A 20,892-nucleotide genomic window follows, 5' to 3' on the forward strand; every position below is an offset into this window, starting at 1 on the left:
GGAACAAGGCCAGCATTCAGACCATGAGCAGGTGTGCTACACAGCAGCCGGCTGACGTGGTATCCTGGAGTTGGTACCATCTGCCGGGTATGGGGTTTGCTGATAGTTTCTTTGTAAGGTTGAGTTGGTTTATGGAGGACAATTAGTCCCAACAAGAAATCAGAGTCTGCAGCCCTGTGCTTAAGCCAGCCCATGCTGGCTCACCAGATTTGTACTCATCTCTTCCCAGCTGTATACCCTGTGGTAACACATCGGTTAGCCGAAAAAAAGCCACGGTGGGATCATTTACACCACGGAAATTGGCAAATACCACCAGCAGGGCATTCCCCCCCCCCTTTCCAAGAGTGTGCTGCCAAACATTTGCTAGCATGCCACTGGCTTTATGCCATAAATGCTTTTTTTTCTTAAACCTGGAGTTAATTTGTTTATTCAAAACCAGTCTCTGGCAGAGGGTAAGGAAAGACTGGAGTGTGGGGAGGGTCGGAGTCTAAAGATAGAAGAAGTAGGAGGCATCTGTGGGGACCTAAGCTGGAGCTGGCAGGCAGAGCCAGCAAGGTGCAGGGTCTAAAGTGAACACTGATTTAAACGACAATCATCCCTTTCCCAGTATGCCGTTTCTGCAATAAAGCACCAGCAAGTTTCATCTCATGGCTTAAAATTCAAAACATTAAATATTAGTACGAAATCCCACAGTGTCACTTATGACTAATGTCGCATATGCAGAAGTTTTTTTAAAAAAATAGTCATCTGTATACACACAAAAATCCTTGCTTTCCTCTGCAGGCAAACCAGAAAATAACAGGGCTGATAACTGTGAAAACTCGTAACTGGGACATTGAGCAGGAGGTTGGATCTGCGGGGCTGCTGGGAAAGGTGGTCTCTTGTTTGCATAGGTAAGTAACTTTTATTACAGCCCCATTCTGAACCTACATTCCCCGTCTCATCTGAGGCACTGATGTGTTCCAGGGGAGGCTATCAAGGATTTGCGAATATCCACAGTCTCTTTCTAGACCGAGCCAAAATGCAACCTCAGGAGGAAATCTCTCCTAATTTACCCATCTCCAGTCGTTACTTTTTATTTTATGGTGTCTCGCTACCTACACATTTTGTCTCCGCTATACTAATTTCTGTGGTTTGATGTCTGCCTCCAGAATTCTCGTCAGGCCATTTCTTTTATGCATCAGCTCTCTAAGGGATGCTCAGCAGGTCTAGTCCCCCCTGCTCAAGAGGAAGGATATAATAGTGGGGCTGAGTTCTGTCACTCAAAGACCTTTCCATCTTAATCTGGGAGACAGGTGTACGTGTGTGTGTGTGTGTGTGTGTGTGTGTGTGTGTGTGTGTGTATGCTGGTGTCTATTTGTGCTTGCACACTTGCCTGTGGGTGCTCATCCATGCTTGTGTAGAGGTCAGAGGTTAATTTTGGGTATCTTCCTCTATCACTCTTGACCTGATTTGCTTTTTTTTTTTTTTTTTTTTTTTTTTTTTTTTTTTTTTTTTTTTTTGACACAGTTCTCCAATGAACCTGGAGCAGGTAGTTTGGGCTAGCCTGTCTGGTAGTGACTGCCTCCCATCTGCTGGGATCTTCCTGTCCCCAGCAGATCCCCAGTGTCAGGGTTTCGGGCATGTGCCACTCACCTGTCTGGGGTGGGGTGGGGACCTGAACACAGGTCCTGTGCTTTCACAGCAAACACTTCATCCACTGAGCCATTTCCCTAGCCTCTGCCTCCGCAGCCATGGACCAGCCATTCTGCCTCCATGGAGGGTGGTTGAGGGATTTCTCATCAATCGCGTCTGAGCATATGAAGCAATAGCAATTCTCCTGATGCCTGCATCAGGGTATGTACCAGACCTTTATAGGCAGCAAGTGATAACAGTCTGTCTTGGGGCTGTAGAGATGGCTCACTGGTGAAGAGGTTTTGCTGCTTCTCCAGAGGAGTTTTGTTCCAAAGGCCTGCATCAGACGTAACTCCAGCTTCAAGAGATCTTCTACCCTCTTCTGAACTTATATAAAAGTACAAATAAAATTTTAGGAAGTGACTTGTTTAATGAAGGACATAATCACACATTTCTCTGGGGAATGGGAAACTTTCAAATTGCATCTTGCTGAACTAGATAATTTTAAATGCTGAATTCTGAATCAGCAGCTTTGTGAACTGGGGGGGAAGTCAATGCTGCCTTCAGAAATAAATGTCAAAATGTAGACAGACTCAAGGCTGCTAGCCCTGGCCATGGGGATCTGAGTTGTTCCTGCCTGGACTGCCTGTTCTGTGTGTCTGACACTTCCACTTCTACACTGTCTCTCTGCCTTCTATCCTACCTGCTCTCAGCAGGATGGCCCAGAAAGGACAAAACCTTTAGATTATGAAATGAAAAGAATTCCTTGCAAGCCAAATAAGGCTTTTCTGAGTCTGAACTAGGAAAATTAATCACTCCCAATGTCAAATATAAAACAGAGCTTTAACTAAAACCAAAAGGACTTTTATTATTATTTGTTGGAAGAAAACAAATACTTTATTCCATTTTCCCTTAAAGTCCCAAGAGAAGCTTACACGTCCTGGGATGGGAATCCAGAAGCCTTTGTCCTCAGGAGACTTACTGCTCATAAGTAGAAAATTAGCTCTGTGACTGTGACACTTGATGGTTTTCCTCTACAAAGCCCAGAGAGAGATGTAGTCCATACACACACACACACAACATCAAATGCTAGCATTTGAGGGAGGAAGAGGAGACTGTTAATGAACTTTCTAGCTTGAGCCCGACAGAATTATGCTAGGACAAGTATAAAATATGAACTTCCTCCATCCAGAAAACACCCAAAGCTGCAGTGGTCTGTAAAGAATCGCATTAGCTGTGAGAGGTTACCTGGGGAGGGTGCAGGACAGGGGACAGACAGGCCTGGAAGGAATGGGTTTTTGTTACTTCTGAAAGCCTATCACAGAGTCAGCTATGCAAATGACCTTCGCAGAAGAAGTGTTCTCAACCCACTTGTCCTCCTTCCATGGGGCTTGAGGAGACTTAGTCCTATCATGCTCAGTGGGAAATGCATGGCGTTCTCAGGCTTGCTGACAGGACACAGAAATGTCACAAGTAATCTCCCTGCTGGAAAGATCACTCTGAGAGGGGTGACAGAGGGGTCTGCTCTGTGCCCAGGCAGCCGACAACACAGAATACTGCCACGTACATTCTCCGTGGTTTCTGTTACTGCTATCAGCTGAGGCCTGAAAATATTAAATGGGTAATTCCAGAAATGAGTAAATTATGTTTTAACTAATGCTTATCTTAGGATATTATTATAATTATTCTATATTATCATTAGTCATTGCTGTTACTCTCTCACTGCTAGTGTATAATTTAAACCTTACTATGGGTATAAGAACAGAGAAAGCCACACTATGTATAGGCCTTGGTATTACTTATGGCTTTGTATTATTCATTATTCTAGGCACCCAGTGACAGCCCTGGAGCATACCCAACATGCATAAGGGGGCACCATTACAATAGCCTTGGAAGATCAGGAGGATCCTCTCCTGGTTTCTCTTATTTTCCGTTTTCTGTTCTGCTTCAGTGGTCTGTGATGACAGAGATTGAACAGGCCCTGCCATTCTGTGGTTTCACAACCCATCACCTATACTGCCAGGATCTTGGCAGAGAAGTCTCTCCACTATTTCCTGGAAAGCGACCTTTGTGGGGACACCAGTGATGCCAACATCTGCCTCAGTACCAGGATGAGTAGCAGAGGTGATGAGATGGGGTAGGCCAGGAGACAGGATCAGATCCTTGCTCCCCACTGATTCCCTGTACCCCTGGCATGAGCCACCCCTTTTAATCACCTGAAAACCAGGAACATCAGCCTCACTGCTTTTGCTATATTTTGTAATGGTAAAGAGAAAGCATGCTCTAGCATCCAGTAATAGTAGTTCCTAAAATGACAGAGGAAAACTACAAAGGTGTGAAATTACCCTCCTGAAAGGCCCTGCTCTTATTTATCTTCTGCTCTTAAATATCGCAAGCACTTTGAATCAACACAGCCCTTGGAGCAAAGGCCAGAATATCTGCCAAACTTAAAAGCCACCAAGGGGATTGGCCTGCAGATGCCCACTCACCTCGCCTCACAGTCAGGTGCCCCTAGTAATGAGCCACACGACATAGGCATCTGCAGGGCAATTACTCACCAGCTGCTGTTCTAGCGGAGGGACTGCATCGTGATGGCCGTAGATTATGCCAGGGTTATATTGACTGAAAAGAACCGGATAAAATACCTTCTTCCCTGCAAATCAGAAGGCAAACATCTGCTTAAGAGAGTGACTCCTGCCCATATGCACTCAGCCGTCCGAAACAGCCCAGGCGTTTACATCTACTCTCAGTTGTCCCTTCATTTAACTCTAGACTAGATCTCAGAAGTAACCCACCAGCTAGACCAGTCGGTCTGATTCTTGAACCTTTCTGTCCTCCCAGGATGAGAACATAATCAAGTTGTTTACAGTCAGTGGTTGGAATTATATTCCCCAACGTGATGCGTGTGGAATGTCCTGCTGCCTCTGTCCTGTGTGCACAAAGCCCTTAAACGCTGGTTCCTAGCACATCCTTAAAGACTGGCAAAGGAGATCAGGAAGACCCTGGGCAGAGGAGGGCTCAACGTAACTGCCCTTAACCAATATATCTGGAAGGACTGCCACCTTTTAATAGCAAATGACCGCTGCTAGATTCTTAGCTATGTGTAGCTGTGCCGAAGTCCACAGATAACAGTTTTGTATCTGCGGTTTCTTCCAGCCATGGCCTTGATACTAGCCCGTAGCTACCTTTCTCCCTTTAGAGGTGAGTGGCTTTTCCAGGCCCATGTCCTCTCGCCTACTGTCTCCCCTGTGTGTGTTCCACTCATCTGACTTGACAGTGGGAAACAGAAAAGGGCACAAGACAGAGTCCCAGAATTAGTGTGCCTGAGAGGCCCGTTGGGCAGTACCCAAGGATGAATGAAACAAGGCCACCTTCCTTGTCTTTGTTCCTGGAGGAAAATGTCTCTCATTCCTGGGCAGAACATCAGAGTGGACTGTGCACAGAGCAGCTGCCGAGTGAAAGAGAGAGCTGAGTGCCAGAAAGCGGTAAGGAGAATGAGGCAACACAAACCTGGCTGTGTGTTCAGCCTACACGTGTTGAGGAACTCCGAGGTGAAGTAGATGTCTACGTCACAGAAAAAGAGCAGGACGTTGCTTCCCTTCCAGAAGCGGGCTCCGACATCCAGTCCCTTTCCCCGGGAGAATTCTCCACTCAGCTGGATGAAGGTGAAGTTTCTGAAGTTGGCAGCTCTAGAAGGTGGGGAAAGCAGAAGGTCAAGGATTGACTCACTATTGCAGTACCCAGGAAGACAGAGTCCCCTGGGAAATGCACAGCTGGGGCCATCCCACCCTGAACATTCTATTCCCCTGAGGGGAGGGCGGCCACCAAGCAAGGACAGAGTAGCCAGACTAGATAGACACCACTGGCATTCAAAGGACAGAGAACACCTAGCAAAATTGTTGTTTTGTTTTGTTCTGTGACAGTCTTGCCGTCCAGTCTAGGTTGGCTTTGATTTCATAATCTTCAGGCCTCGGCTGACATTACAGATATATGCTACGGTGCCCAGTTTTAAAGTTAATGATGTGTACACGTGTGCGCAGCTGCTCATGGAGTCTAGAAGAGGGTGTTAGATCCCCGGAGCTGGAGTTACAAGTCATTGTAAGCCACTCGACATGTGTGCTGGGAACCAAGTTTGGGTCCTCTACAAGAACTGTATGTGCTCTTAACCATGGAGCTATCTCTCCTGTCCCTAGTGAACTTTCAATTTGGACTTATTCCTTCTATTTCTGCTAGTTCTTCTATACTGAGACTGCTATTGTTATTATAAATGCACATTTCTTGTGACAGAATTTGTAATTCATAATGGAGAAGCAAAACCCAGAGACATCTGCATGAATCCTGGGCCACCGGATAATAGGGCCTAGTGCGTAAAACTCAGTCACTGTACAACACAGCTTCCCACTATCTTCTTATCTGAATTCATGTTACCAGAAGTCAGGCAACATGTTCTTCATGTGTGTTGCCCTAGACAGGCTGAAATTTATCTTCCTCCCTCTCTTCCTCCCTCCTTTTCTTTTTTCCTTCTTTCTTCCTTCCCTCTCCTTCCTCCTCTCCCTCCTTTCCTTTTTCTTCCTTCCCCTCTCTTTCCCTCCCTCCCTTCTTTTTTCTTCCCTCCCCCTTCCTTCATCCCTAGCTTAGATCCAGCAGCATTGCCCGGGAGGGAAGAGGACCACCTTGCAGTTAGAAAGCACTCATTCATGCAGCACAGCCAGCAGCACTGTTGGCTAGCTTTGTGAGGAGGGCAAACTCATTCCTCACTTTGTTCTTCAGTTGCTTTATTTGCATAAAGAGAATAGTAACAGTCCCCTTAGCCATTTCAGAGTGACTATTTTAGTGGTGGCCAGAGGATCAGGCAAGCTATGAGCATGGGCTCCTGCCGTCATCAGCACAGGTAAGGATTCTCAAGCCCCAGTGACTGAGGCCAAGAGCCTCTGCTTTGGTAACCTGCCCCTCAAATGGCAGAATCTTCTGAAACAGGACACGCCTGGGCAAAACATAATTCATTTGGTGCAAGAGGCACCTGGACAGCCTTCCAGCAGCTAGAATGAAAGGCTGCATTCAGTCCTCTTCCAGCTCCCATGTGCCAAGGGGGCTGGCATCTGGCAGGTCTCCTTGTTGACTCCATCCATCTTTGATCATGGTTTGTTTTTTCCCTCACTCCGTGCCCTTCCTACCTTGGCCCAGACCCACCACTCCCCAGTTTCTCCCCATCTTGATGTATTCAGCAGACACAGAAGGAAAACTATTTCCATTATTAATAGTTTATCTTCTTTGCAACTCTCTTGGGTCAAGGACAACACAAAGTACTTAAGTCCTAAGCTTTTCACCCAGCAAGTGGTGCTAGGATCTGGGGATCTGATCACAACAACCAGTTTTGCTACTCTTCTGTGACTGACTATCTTCTTTCAGATCTCAAAAGAAGCTTTGGTGTTTTATCTCGGGAATCTATGAGCCCAGCCTAGTCTTGGTATGACTCCAGACAGGACCAACGGGACAGACAACCTAAGATCCAGGTGGAAGATATTGGTACGAGAAAACCATGTTCTTTGAATCAGCAGTCCAGAATCCAAGGCCTGCAACTGTGCCTGCTCTCTACCGTGTGCACACTGGATGTCTATGAATATGTGTGAACACAGATTTATGAATAGAAATTAGAGTGCTTCGCTTCTAGCCCTCGCTGTCCTTCTAACTTATTTGGAGTCAAGTCTCTTGCCTCTACCGCTTTTCTCCGAAACCCTGTTCACCTTGTTTCAAGGCCCCTTCAGCTCTGACATCCTCCTGGACTGTGAGTCTTCCCTAATTCCAGTCCTGCGATTTCCCCTCCTCCTTCGGAGCCTTATCTGCAATCCTTTGCTCAGGGGGTGGTGGCTCCAGCCCAGTTTCTTTGATTAGCATGGAGACTATGTTCCGATCTTTTTCAGAATTACAGCTGGCACCAGTTAAGAAAAAATACAACCCTGTTTCCATAAACACACAGGTGCTTGAGGACCTGGGAGGCAGCCTCGAGCTCCTAGAGGTTTCTTCAGCACCGGCTGTAAGTCGCCAGAGCCCATGTCCTCCTGCCATGTTTGTTTAGCTGCCAAGGGAAACTTTACCTGAGGGAGAGGTCTGGGTTTCACCTGCTCACCTAGGGGGCTTTCCAGCCAGTTCCCCAGGATTCTTTATTCAGGGTCTGTCTTGTTCCATTGTTTCAGTGTTTATACCCTCGGAAGCCATGTCTCCTGAACCACAGGGGTATTTGTTATCTGGTTCCCAGAGTAGGAAAGTTATCATTTCAAAACACAGAGCTCCTTCAGATTATATTTGACTCGTAATTTAAAAGGTAACTAACTCTCACTAAGGGGATTTTTAAATTTTATCATGAAAGATTTTAAAAATAAAAGTTTATGTATTTATGAGGTTTAATGAGATAGGATCATGTTATATAGACTAGGCTAGGCTCAAACTGACAATCTGCCTTCCAACCTAAGGTGTGGGGTCACAGGAATGTGCCCCACACTTGGCTTAAACAGGCTTCTCTGCTGCATGAATATGTCCTAAGCAACCTTCCCTAAGGCCAGAGGCACACCTTCTTCAATGTTTCACTGGAAAAGCAGGGACACTGCTACCTCAGCTTGGGCTAGCCTGTAGTCAGCCCATGCAGATACTTTCTGAAGTCAAGTCACATTGAGCAGAAGAATGCAAGGCGAGTGGTATGAATGTCTGAGCTAACTGTGTTAAAGATACAACAACCTATAAGAGAGATACACGATGGCAAACAAAACACAAAGAGATAGCAAAGAGATAGCAAAGAACTGGATGCTACAGAGGAACCAAGAATCTAATGCATCTGCCTGCCCAACACACAAATAAATCTACCTTGCTCTGTACAAAAACTCTTCCCACTCTGGCTCAAACTGCTTGCCCCACTGAACACCCTTATCTGCTCCGCAGCATCAGAAGCAAGGGGAGGGGCCGGGGCTTGCATGGCAGCCTTTGGGAAAAGAGGAGGGACATCCATGGCACTAGTGCTTGAGATGACCTTAATTTGAAAGATTACAAAAAGCCTTTGAACGTTACCTCTCTGCCTGAATGTGTTTCTTCTACAGAAAAAATTATTCTGGAAACTAGGTCCAGAGAAACACTTTGTCCGCCCTCACGTAGCAGCAATTTGCTTTTTTCTTTTCACTCATGCTTTCTATAAGATAAGGTACACCCTGTGATTTCCAGGGCACTACCCATTCCCAATGCGGACCACAACCAGTCTCCAGGGTACATTGACAGCCCCAGGAGGACATCTCCTCTGTATGTACATTGCTTACCCAGGGGGTAGTACTGGGGCAGTGACACATGAAGCCCAGCAGCCTGTGTCCATGCCTCACAGAACTCTGTCCTCTATTGTCCTTCCTGGCCCCTTCATCTACCTTGAGCATAGCAACCCAGGGACAACTCTCCTCTGGTCTCCTCTGAAGCCCTGATATCTCACCAGGTCCTGATTAGTGGGACACACGTACACAAAGAAAGCAGGGTGGGGTTAGAATCATCAATGACCTGGGAAGGATATGCTGCCTCTGTCATCCACCTATGGGTCCTCCTTGGCTGCTAGGATAGCAAGACCTCAAAGTCTATTGTACAGTGACTTCTCCATCCGAGAAACCCCATGGCCATGAGTCCACATGCAGGCATTCGGGTCTGCTGTCCACCTGCCCAACTCTGGTGACAAGCCAGTAGACGCTCATGATAGATGAATCAAAAAGGTATGCATAGGACTGAGACCACATGTCTCTTCTTGTGATCCTTTCCCAGTAGATACCATCTTCCTATCTTTCTGTGAAGGGGCTCTTTTCATACTTTTCTACTACCTTCCTGCAACCTAGAGAGTCCTCGGTGGGCATGCTATTGAGTCCTGCCCTCGTTGTCCTTGTATCTTGATACCTCATTGTATCAAGCGCAACGACTCATAAGAGGCTTTAGCAAGTTTAGATCCTTTCAAGAAAGCAGCTCCACACCTCTCCTCCCTCCAGAAATTCTCCAGTTCTGGCTCATGAGTGGCACACAGAGGGACAAAGGAGAGACTAAAAACATTCTGCACAGCAAGCAATGAGTAAGTAGAAATGACTGAGGCTCTCCAGTCACTTCCTGAAGAACTTGCTATCTGCAAAGAGCTTTCCCTACAAGGAATGTTCAGCACTCTCAAATGCTAACCAGGAAGTTCTAACCAGGAGGAAAAATGAGGAGTAAGAGAAAACCGAGCTGAGAAAATAGCACGTGCAATTTGTTTTGAAATATTTAATTTACTCTCACAATGAAATGCAGTATTTAATGACATGCCTATTGTTGTGGCATAGCAAGAAACAGGCACCGAGCATAGTAGAATGGGGGCTCTCTGTCTCACTAGTATGTAAATTTCTACTATGGACACAACACAAAAAGATACATGATTTATTCCTAATTACTTCTTGAATTATCTTAATAATTGACAAAACGCTTGAATTTCCCACTCAGGTCCTTCCTTTGATATAATAAATCTGCCCTGTGGGGACTTCTCAGTTACATGCAGTCATTTTTGTAGAGGTTATGATGACCTGAGAAAGCCATTGCTTCTGCTGCTTTTAATTCCCCTAATTGCCTTGCCTTTCTCCAAATGAGAAGATTAGAAGTGATAAAAGACCTTGCTGTCTCATATGGTTGGTTCTAATACAGACATTTTCTCACAAGTGTAAAGAAATTGTCTTAATGTGACACTTCCCTTTATTTAAAAAAAAAAACACTTTAAAATTTTGCATAGAAGCTAGGATTGTAGAAAATGTGTAATTTAAAACTTTACACGGCATAGCCCTAAGTATCAAAATGTTTTATGGCCTTTACTGTCAAATGAAGACATTTGAATGCAATGAAGGATTGAAAACCAAACATACGATCATCCCTGGCTTTTTTTCTGTAAGCATTTTCAATAATAAATTTTACATCCTCAACACTCTGAGCTCACACAAGTCAGTTTCTTGTAACTTTGTAGCTCTGTCCATTAAGAAGAGAAGAAGGAAGCATTTGAATCTTGAGTAGCCGGGCAGACTGCCGCTCATTAGGATGGACTCTCTTAGGCCCCAAAAGGAGGTGGCTTTATCTTTTGTTTTCTTTCTTTTTGTACTATATGCTGCAAGGTTTGTTTTATTTCGAGTGGGGAAATCAAAGTCTGCTTTGGCAGACACAAAGCAAAGTTGTTGATATGCAGAAAAACACCATGATGGCAAAAATCTGGGAGGAAGTCTTGCCACACAGTTTTCACAGAAAAATGAAGAGTAGGCACATGAGCGTGGTGCTGAGGCCCTGAGCAGAATTAGGAAGGAGGTGAAGAAGGAAGTGGGGCTTCCTTCCCACTCAAGGAACCCTGACCCATGAGACATATAGTAGCCATGGTACTATTTGTAAGTATGGGAAAGCCAACACACAGAAGGCTGTGATGTGCAGGGGAACACACTCCTTCATTCCTTACTTGTGGTTTCCTTTCATGGACTTGTGGTGGTTTGAATGAAAATCATTCCCCCTCACTGGCTCATGTGTTTAAGCACTTAGCCATCAACCGATGGTAAGGTTATGCAACCTTACTGGAAGAAATCTGTCTGTCACTTATGGGCACTTATGGGACAGGATTTGAGAGTTCATAACCTTTCCCTGCTTCTAATTTGTTCTTGTTTCCATGGTCTGGCTGAAGAGTGTGATAGGCCATCCCTCTGCTTCAACTCTCCACTGCCATTCCTCCCCTACCATCATGTACTCTAACCCTCTAAAACCATAAAATAAAATAAAACTCTTCTCTATGCTGCTTTTGCCCATGGTATTTTACTAATGCAGAGCTCAATGCATAGACTCAGCTCTTTTAATCTTTCCTTACTTTCTAAACCTATAACTCCTGGCTCCTTTCTCTGTCTTCACCATGGCGTAGGCTTGCCTGACCCACACATTGCCCATATGGACAGTGACATCTGGATAATCCTCAAAAAGCATGGGTCAAGCTGTTCCAGCCCAGTGTCTATCAGATAATTGACCCTGTGCTCTTTCTTTTTCTTTGGGCTGAAGTAAGCAATGGATTTGGTATTCAATGCCATTTAAAAGAGAGAAAGTAGCCCACCCTGCATGAGATGCAGGAGGAATATAAGACAGAGGTTGAGAGACTGGAGCAAGGTATCAGCCATTAAGAACCCTTACTGCTCTTGCAGAGGAGCTGGGTTTGGTTCCCAGCACACATCATAGCATATATTACTTTACTGCCTATTATAGAGGAATAGTATTTCATTGTATGGATATTTCATATTTTATTTTTTTGTATTTATTTTTTGTTTGTCAGACAATGGACATTTGAGTTGATTCCACCCCACAAACTGACCATAATACCACTAAATATTTGTGCACATTTGTTTAAATGTTTATTTTCAATTATTTTGGGATTTACAGAGGAAATGAAATTTCTAGTTTAGAAGATAATTCTATTCTAAATTATTTAAAGAACCACCAAATTCTTATCCAATAGTTGCACTGTTTTCCATTTCTTCCATCAGTGGTCAAGAGTTTCAATGTGTCCACATTCACAATGACATTTGTGATTATCTGACTGTGGGATTTTAGCAGAAAATTTACATGTGGTCCTCCCAACCCTCTGTACACACAATTTCTCCCCTCAGTTATCTGGATGAAATCTTCATGAAATAACAAACATGTGATGGCTTGAAATGCCATCACACACTGCAGTAAGACAGGTCCAGGACACCTACAAGACTATCTTGCCCTCACATACATGGGGTAGAACAGTGTGTGTGTGTGTGTGTGTGTGTGTGTGTGTGTGTGTGTGTACATCCACAAATCATAAATGTGTATGCATGTTTGTGTATGTACAGGTGTATGTGATTGCATATACATGTGTCTGAGTATATGCCTAGAAGCCAGAAGTCAACATCAGGTGTTCATCTTATCACTGGAAACTGAATCTCTCATTGAAGATCATGCTCACTGATTGGCTAGCAAGTTCTGAGGACCTTCCTATCTCCATCCCTCCTTCCAGTTCCAGAGTTATAGGCTCATATGAGCACACTCAGAGTGCTGGAGATCCAAACTCAAGTCCTTATGCTTGTGCAGAGGTGCCCTACCTGAGGAGCTAGCTCCCCATCTCTCACTGTCTCATTGTTAGTGCCTCAGTTCTCAGATACGATTTCTCTAAAAGATTACTCTGTGTCCTCATGATTAGACAATGATGAACACGTCAGTGCATAATTCAATTCCAAGTTACAATTTTTTAAATCTCCTATTATACAGTTCCGATCAAATGGCCTCTTAGACTGGTGCTGCTCAGAGTGACCAGATACAACAATGCATGAGGAAACTGAAATACAGGTTCTCAGGCTGCAGCTCAAGCCTGCTGACTCAGAATATCTGGGGCTGGGTCCAAGTATTCTGCATGTTAAAAAGCCTTCAAGGTTATACCAAAGCTTATGTGTATTTGAGAGCTATTGAATTAAGCTTTTATTTGAGAACAGACACATCATGGGAAAATTTGTAGATTAAGAATCAGGTACTATGAAGTAATATGTGATGTTTTCTGTGACAGGAGCTTTAACTACAGTCTTTACAAAGGAACATCCTGTCTTCATATCACAGGACATGTACATGTATATGCACATAGGCATGTGCAATGAAATTAGTGTTTCATCAAACAATGTATATCCTTATTACCTGTGATTCATTTGGGATATTTGCAGCCTACTCCACTCTATTTTCCAAACACACTGGACTAAGCCCACTGAATCGATTTTGTAATCCTCCAATGAATTACAAACCAGAGTTTGCAAAATACCAATCTGCAGCAATCATCTGAAATACAAAGCTCAACTGAGGAAGTATAAACTCAGAGGAGGAGAACATAAAACATTGCAAACTAGTCATTAAATAAGACTTTATTTTTAGATATTCTGAAAATGTTTGCATTTAGCTGGATTTAGAACAGTTTAATTACAATACTGATCTCCAAATGAAGGGGATTTTCATTTAGCCTGATTACAAATCTCATTACCTTCAACTAACAATTATGGATCTTAGGAGGGTACTGAGGGGTCCTTGGCTATCTCACGTGACTGGAGTGAGGACCTCAGGAACAAGCCTCAGTTTCGTCAGCTATGAAAGAGGGCTGATAACAATACTTACCTCAAAAAGCCAGACACAAAGGGTCAGAGTGGATATTGGCAAGGATGCTTGGCCTTGCACACTGGGCAGAGAACATGAGCCCTAACCATCTGTGGTCTCCATCACTGAGCAGAGAGGAGAGGGATACTGCTATGCATTAAACTCAAGAAATTTCTACTTCAGTTACACTTAGGGAATCCAAATATTTTGTTGGATTTAATCCTCCTCACACATAGGCCTTTACTACTCCCATTGCTTTAGGATAAGGGTGAACAATTTTCTTTTTCTATAAAGACCCAGATAGTAAATTGTTAGGCTTTGTGAATCTAACAGCCACAAGTAATCTATAAATCAACAGACCTGCTACATCCAATAAAACTTTATTTACAATAACAGATGTGTGTGGGGGGTGGATGGTCTTAGAGCTATAGCTGTAGCTGATGATCTCTGCTCTTGGGAAGCTTGAAATTTTAATTGTGGCCATTAACACAAGGCTGGTGAGAGCATGAGAATAAACACTGGAAGTGTTCTCCATCTCAGAAGTCATTCTTCAACTGCCATCCAATTCCACTTACCAGAAACTCAAAACAGACAATCCTGTTTATATCTAACCATGTGCACCTGTTCAGACTAGCTCTGCCGCTGAGTACTATTAAAGCCGTCAAAACCTCACACATATCAGATCTCCTTGGCTGACTTTTTCTACACACCTCTACAACAAGCAAGCACAGAGCATGACAGTTCCATGTTGGCTTCCTTATTCGTACAAGATTCGATGGATTATTTATCTTGGAAAAGAAAACGAATCCATCTTTGCTGCTTCTGAATACCCCCTTTACACTCTGCAGTTGATCGATGAGTTATAAACATAAAAACCTCAGGCCTAAAGGTTTTGATGAAGTAATTTCTGTTCACTGGATATGTTTAGTCAAGGATCCTACCTCAGCTACCCTTGATCATGTATTCCCCTGATGTCTTTAAATGAATAATGGATGAAAGGCAAAGATGAAAGGGTGAGACCATTTGCTCTATGGATGAGATTTGAGCCTAAGTGTTGCTCTTAGACTGTCAAGCAGTGGCTGTGTAGGAGTTCACTGCACAGCTGTGTTCTCCCTAAATCTGACTATGAAAATATGAAAGCCCCAAGCCTGAGGTGCCAAGAGAGGTTGCCTTCAGTTATGCATGAGCTCCCAGAAGCCTGTGTTCCATGCCTTTACCAGACAGGGCAGGTTTGTCTACTGGCAAAGTCATCACCCTGACACAAATAAGGAAGAGGGAAAATTCCAAGTTTCCCATGCCTAGTCAACAATCAAATTCCCAGGTTATCCAGTATTAAGCAAAACTAAGCAGATACGGGTCTGGATGTACAAGCCCACCCTGGTTCCTGTGACTCCTGGCTCTGGTGCCAGATGGCACTTACTTGGAAGTGTTTTCAAGTATTCCTTTGACTTCATTCATTTCTTCTTTCCCAAAGTAAACAACAGTGAGATGAACTCTCCCATCCTGTTGGATGCACATCTCCCTGGAAAACAAAACGCATGTGTGTCTAGTCCTGTCTTCACGTTTACAGTAAGACGCAAACCAGTGTTCCCCCTCCGTTCCTTCTTCTTTCCCCTTAATATTTTATAAAGTGAAAAGAGACAAAGTAAACTTAAGACAGAAGAGAAGGGCACCCTGGTTGGACATTCAATTTTTATTTATTTATCTTATTAGGAAAACAAATACATTTAAATATGCAGATGTGGTAAAGATGATGTCAGATGTGAGATACCTTAGAGCCATCCTACCATCGGCCTCCTTGGGGGTGTCAAGTTGTCGTGGAAGAGGCTCTGGGACGTCTCTGGGGTATAAGACCTTGGTTCTGTGTTACAGAAGAGAAATCTAATGTCCAGAGAGGGTAAAACAAGAAGCTTTGCCTGTGACTGTTTCCCTTGGGTGAGACAAACAACACAGTCTTCATTACCAACTGACCCACAGTAAACCATCCTTCTTTGGTTTAAGACTGTGGGAAGCCTAGGAAACATGCCTAGTCATCTGGACTGTTAAGGAAACACCAGTACCTTCTATGTACCTCACCCTTCCAACAGGTGGGAAGAAACCTCACTCCCCGTGAGCTAATAAAGTAGACATATACAACCCTAGGCCTAAAAGTTTTGATTAAAAGATTTCTGTACAACTAGAAGTAACAAAAGCCTGGGAAGAGGAGCCTGAGACATAACAGTATGACTTACAACTGAGAGCTCCCTTTCAGCCACAGTCCCTGCAGAGAGTCTCCAGTGATGAAGGCATGTGTATGTCTTCATACACAAAAGCCACCACTCTCCCATTGCTCTCCTACAACTGTGTGGGGCCAGGGAACCATGGGATGGGGATGTGGAGCAGGCTGGGAGCAAGAGGAGGGTCAAGGCATATCCAACCCCCAGAAATCTCATCCTGAGATGTACGGAAGTATGATATCCCTGCCCCAGCTGTCCTGGACTATGGGGCACTTTTGCCTCCCACCCCAGGAGGTCACATAGTTTGGTAGCCTGGTTAAACTTCTTCTCCCCTTACATAAGGTCATGTCATGTAGCACCTGGAATTCCTCCTTATGCAAATAAGGCACCTCTAGTGTTCTGGCCCCAACCAATGATGCACACTCACCCTGAAAGTCCCTATCCATCCCACAAAGTTTTAAGTAGCTTTTGTTCCCCCATTAAACGAGCTGTCTCACTGCCACTGTCTCCTGAGAGCCTGTTCTCGCTGGGCTCACTGCTGCCGATCTCTTCTGCTCCCAGTTGTCAGCCTTGCATCCCCTCTCAGAATCTGTCAGTTGTGATCTCAGATCACAGGTCAATCATGTCACTATAGGCAGGAAAACAGAGCCTAAACACAACTGATTTTCCCAGCATCTGGTGATTTGGGGTCCTAACAAAGCAGCCATTTGGCCCAGCACACCTAGGCCCAGGTCTTTGGCTCTTGACTTGTCTAGATTCAGTCCTCACCAAAGCTTGTGTGTTGCTTGCTATGTCCTTTCTTTTTAAACATACTGTCTAGCTAATCTGCTAGGTTCATCTGAGGGTTTGTTCTTCAAATATATGTGTATGTAACTGTATGTATATATACATGTAAATAGAAATACAAGCATGCATAACTATTTATGTGTATATTCATGTATGCCTACATACATGCCAATGAGGCATGATAATATCTACATACACACACATATATATATGTGTATGTAGATAAGGTGAAATGTTGTTTCCTGGGAGCCAACAGAGAGATTCTGCTGGTGGGATGGTGTTTTGAGATATTTTGGTATGTCCTGTGCCCTCCTTCCATTGTTAACATTCAAACAGTAATCTAAGTCATAGACTCCAGAAATATCTTGGCCCTATTTAATTACTAGATTAAATTACTAGGTAAATTACTAGATTACTTGTTGTTATAACATCCAAAAGGAAGAGCCATATTCCTGGAGTTGCTGGGAAGCATCAGAAACAACAGAAGGAATGGTTTCTGCCCTAAAAAATGTACTTGGGAGATAAAATGAGCTCAAACCAGGTTATCAGATGGGTAGAACATAGGAAGTGTGGTAAGTTCTCAGGGTGGGTTGGGACTTGGAAGATGGGAAGAGTTCAGAAAGGATGGTTCAAGAAGGAAGAGGTTTGTAAAGAAGGTCACCCTGACACCAAGCAACAGGCATGCAAGACTCAGCCTGGCTTCAGGTGCACTCCTGAGAAAGCCCCTGTGCACAAAGATTCCCTTAGCAAACTTGTCCGATAACGCCTCTGCTTCCTCCACCAGACTGGAAGGAGATGGTGCACACAGGCCAGGTGCGGGAGAAGTTGTGCTTTAAAATTGTGTGTGTGTTAGGAGGTGCAGGGGATCTATCCGTGCTGAGCCTGAATTAAGCACTCTGTTTTTTCCAGTAATATCTTTGCTGCCTCTGTCTTTGGTGTTTTTAAATCAAGGGAGATAGATCAGGCCTAGCCCTTAAATTGTCAGGTTAGGATGTCAGAAAGGCAAATCCAAGTTTGCTCTGGTATCTGCCTCCAGCCCTCCATTTTAGGTGTTTGTGAAGTCTTTTCTTCATTCATTCAACAAGCATTTGTTGACAAAATAGCACACCCTAGACACTCTACCAGGGGAATCTTAAACAACAAGTAGGGCTGGCATGTCTTCCCTTGAAGAAGTTTCCAATCTCCTAGGCAGGACTCACTATACACAAAGAAACCACTCCTCCCTGAGATTGTGCAAGTCCCACTACTGATGTCTGAATGGTCTTTGTATTTTCCAAAACCTTTTCCATGTGACTGCCCTGTCCTTGGCAAACGTCTATGGGAACATGTGTGATTAGATTAACATATACAGATAAGGTTTGTTTCCAACATAAAGGTTAAAAAGAAGTAACAAATGACTGACTCATGCCATATATAGACTTCTAGCCTTACAATGTTAATCATTTGTATTTGGACAATGCTATCTATATTACTGAGGTGACAGGATTCCTTTTGGGAGCACGTCCCCAGGGATACCGTGGTAGGGTGAAACTATAAATGATTGCAAGTAACTCAGGTCTTATCAATCCCCCCGCACTCCCCCCCCCGCACCCCGGGAGCACACTAGATCCATGAATACTTCCCATTACTTCAACAGCCCCAATTCTTTGACCTCGATCTGGAAACTGAAAATTCTGTTTCTACATCATAAACACTGTACCTTGTAAGGATGATTTTCCCAATAAAATTGTTTGTTATTCCCCAAGTCATTGTCACACAGTGCCAAGACTAGTTACAATACATTGTTAGGCAGAAAACATGTGTTACAGTCCTTTATGCTGAACTATATTTTTATCTCCTGATAAGTCAAAGTCACAATTTCATAGTCTTTGAGTTCTATAGGACTGAGCTGTTTATAGAAGTGTGGGACCATTGCCCAAGTCTTGGCCTAGAGGTAAGAAAATGCATTCCAGTGACCTCTGAGAGCTGTGCAGGGAGCCACACACACATATCTGTTTCCCTAAGAATCAGTGTCTCCAAGGCTGGCCACCTTAGCAATAGGAGGGATGGGTCTATCAGATCTGACAGTCTTACTGTATAGGATTCAGGGTTAAGCATAGTGCTGTGTGCAGAAAGATGTGGTGTAGAAAAAAACTCAACAAAACACGTGGGAACCATTGGGTGGAGGAAGGTCTGGTCATCTTAGGTTCCTGTATGGGAGCTGGTCAGATACTGGCAAGCAAATCTGGTAGTCTAGAGGCTTCTGTAGGCCTGTTTGCAAGAAGTGTTGTACCCTTGGGCATAGAACTCATGATAGACATGGTTTGTCAAATTCACCCTGGAAATAAGCTTGGAACTATGAGGGAAGAGCTGTACTGTGCGCTGAAGGATATTCAGTATCATTCCAGACCTCCACCAACTGTGTGTCAACAGCATCCTCCTAACCTATTTGTCAGAACCAAGGGAATCTCCACACTTTGCCAATATACTTAGGGCTGGAAAGAGTAGAATATAAAAATTTCCCAGTTTGAATGCCTGTCTTAAGAATCCAGTTGAGCAATAACATCTGATCTGCAAGAGGGAAAGACTGGTTTCAAGAGAAATGTACCCCTTCAGTGCCTGTCCCATACTCCAGAACATTCTTGTAAAATCCCATCTGACTTCCTGGGAGAAACAGAGTTGAACAACACTAAAAACTTCCTTTATAGAACTGGAAGCCTTGAGGAGCCACTGTCAATCTATGCCAGGACTTGAGGGGAATCAGGTCTGTAGGGTAAGCATAGTTGGGGGTTGGGCACTGATGGTATACACTGAGACAGCAGCAGCCTCTGAGGCATGAGTGGCAGCTGCTTTAGTTGTCATCAGAAGCAGGGAGCTGGCCTTGTTCTATGACACTTGGGCTGGCAGTACATTCTAAGCACATGTCCTTGCACATTCGAGAATACCAGGAAAGACTGGAACAATCATGGGAGATTAGTGATCTCCTGTTGGATAAGAGAAAGCACAAGCTGTGTGTCAAAAAGCTGGGAGGTGAGTTTTTATAACCCACGCTGAGTGGCCTGGGGAAACCACTGTAGTGTGGCATGCATGAAATTTTCATTTAAGGATTGATATGAGGGTAGCTTGGCTCTCAGTGTGGTATCAGGAGGTGGGGTTTAGTGTAAGGTGATTAAGTCATTGGGGGAACTGTCATTGGAAGGAATTACTTTATGCTTTGTAGGACTTTGGTGTGCTCCTGTGTAGTTACCCAGACATGATCATACATGCCAATCATTCTAATGTTTGGGAAGTGGAATGTGCTCCAAGCCAGATCTTATCTCAGAAGAAAAGAAAAGAAGTGGGGAGAGAGGGAAGGAGAACAAGAGGGGGGAAGGAAAATGAAGGACAAGGGAAGATGGCTAAGGAATAAGAAGAGGAAGAGAAGGTAAGGGAATGGGGGAGAAGAGAAGAAAGAGCAGATGAGATGAAAGGAGAGGTGAAGAGAGGAGAGGGGAAGGGAAGAGAGGAAAGGAGAGAAAAGGAGAGGGGAGGGGCGAGCTGGGAAAGCACAGATCTATCGGGTTCCTGAAGGCTCCTTTCCTTCATGCTGTGGTTTCTCTTTGTGTGATATGTTCTCTCCCTAATCCCACTCACCAGGATACCCTCACCAGGAACAAGTCCTAACATTGACTAAGCCTTACATTTCTTTTCTTTCTTTCCTTTTATTTTTTTTTTTGAGTGATTGGCACATCCTTCTGCCTGCCTCACTCACCACACCCACAAAACTTGCCCACCCCATTTACCATGCCCATCCCACTTTTTTTTATTATTTTCTTTATTTACATGTAAATTTCTCCTTTCCCAGTTTCCCCTCCAAAAAACAAAGAAACAAACAAAAACAACAAAAACAAACCCCTGTTGCCTCCCCCCCGTCCGCATGCCTGCCACCCACCCTCTCCCACTTATTGGCCCTGGCATTCCCCTACACTGGGGCACAGAAACTTCACATAAGCCTTACATTTCTAAGATCAAAACTTAAGTAAACTACTTTTTTGTTCTTTTTGGTTTTTGTTTGTTTGTTTGTTCTACTCCTTATTTTATTAGTCTTGGCTGTCCTGGAACTCACTCTGTAGACCAGGCTGTCCTCGAACTCAGAAATCCGCCTGCC

The 20,892-nt window shown here is 44.1% G+C and overlaps 1 protein-coding gene across 6 annotated transcripts in view; it reads right to left on the reverse strand.

The window, feature by feature from the left end:
- Positions 1–20,892, reverse strand: part of Csgalnact1 (chondroitin sulfate N-acetylgalactosaminyltransferase 1) — a 336,666-nt gene that overhangs the window by 11,805 nt on the left and 303,969 nt on the right. For all 6 annotated transcript variants that reach the window (XM_031340000.1, XM_031339996.1, XM_031339999.1 and 3 more), the window contains 3 exons: positions 15,185–15,286; positions 5,125–5,303; positions 4,173–4,267 (listed from right to left, as the gene is read on the reverse strand). In XM_031340000.1, coding sequence (XP_031195860.1) covers positions 4,173–4,267; positions 5,125–5,303; positions 15,185–15,286 — 376 coding nt within the window. The remainder of the gene's footprint in view (positions 1–4,172; positions 4,268–5,124; positions 5,304–15,184; positions 15,287–20,892) is intronic.

The sequence above is a fragment of the Mastomys coucha genome, unplaced genomic scaffold (genome assembly GCF_008632895.1).
Source record: "Mastomys coucha isolate ucsf_1 unplaced genomic scaffold, UCSF_Mcou_1 pScaffold22, whole genome shotgun sequence".
NCBI lineage: Eukaryota > Metazoa > Chordata > Mammalia > Rodentia > Muridae > Mastomys > Mastomys coucha.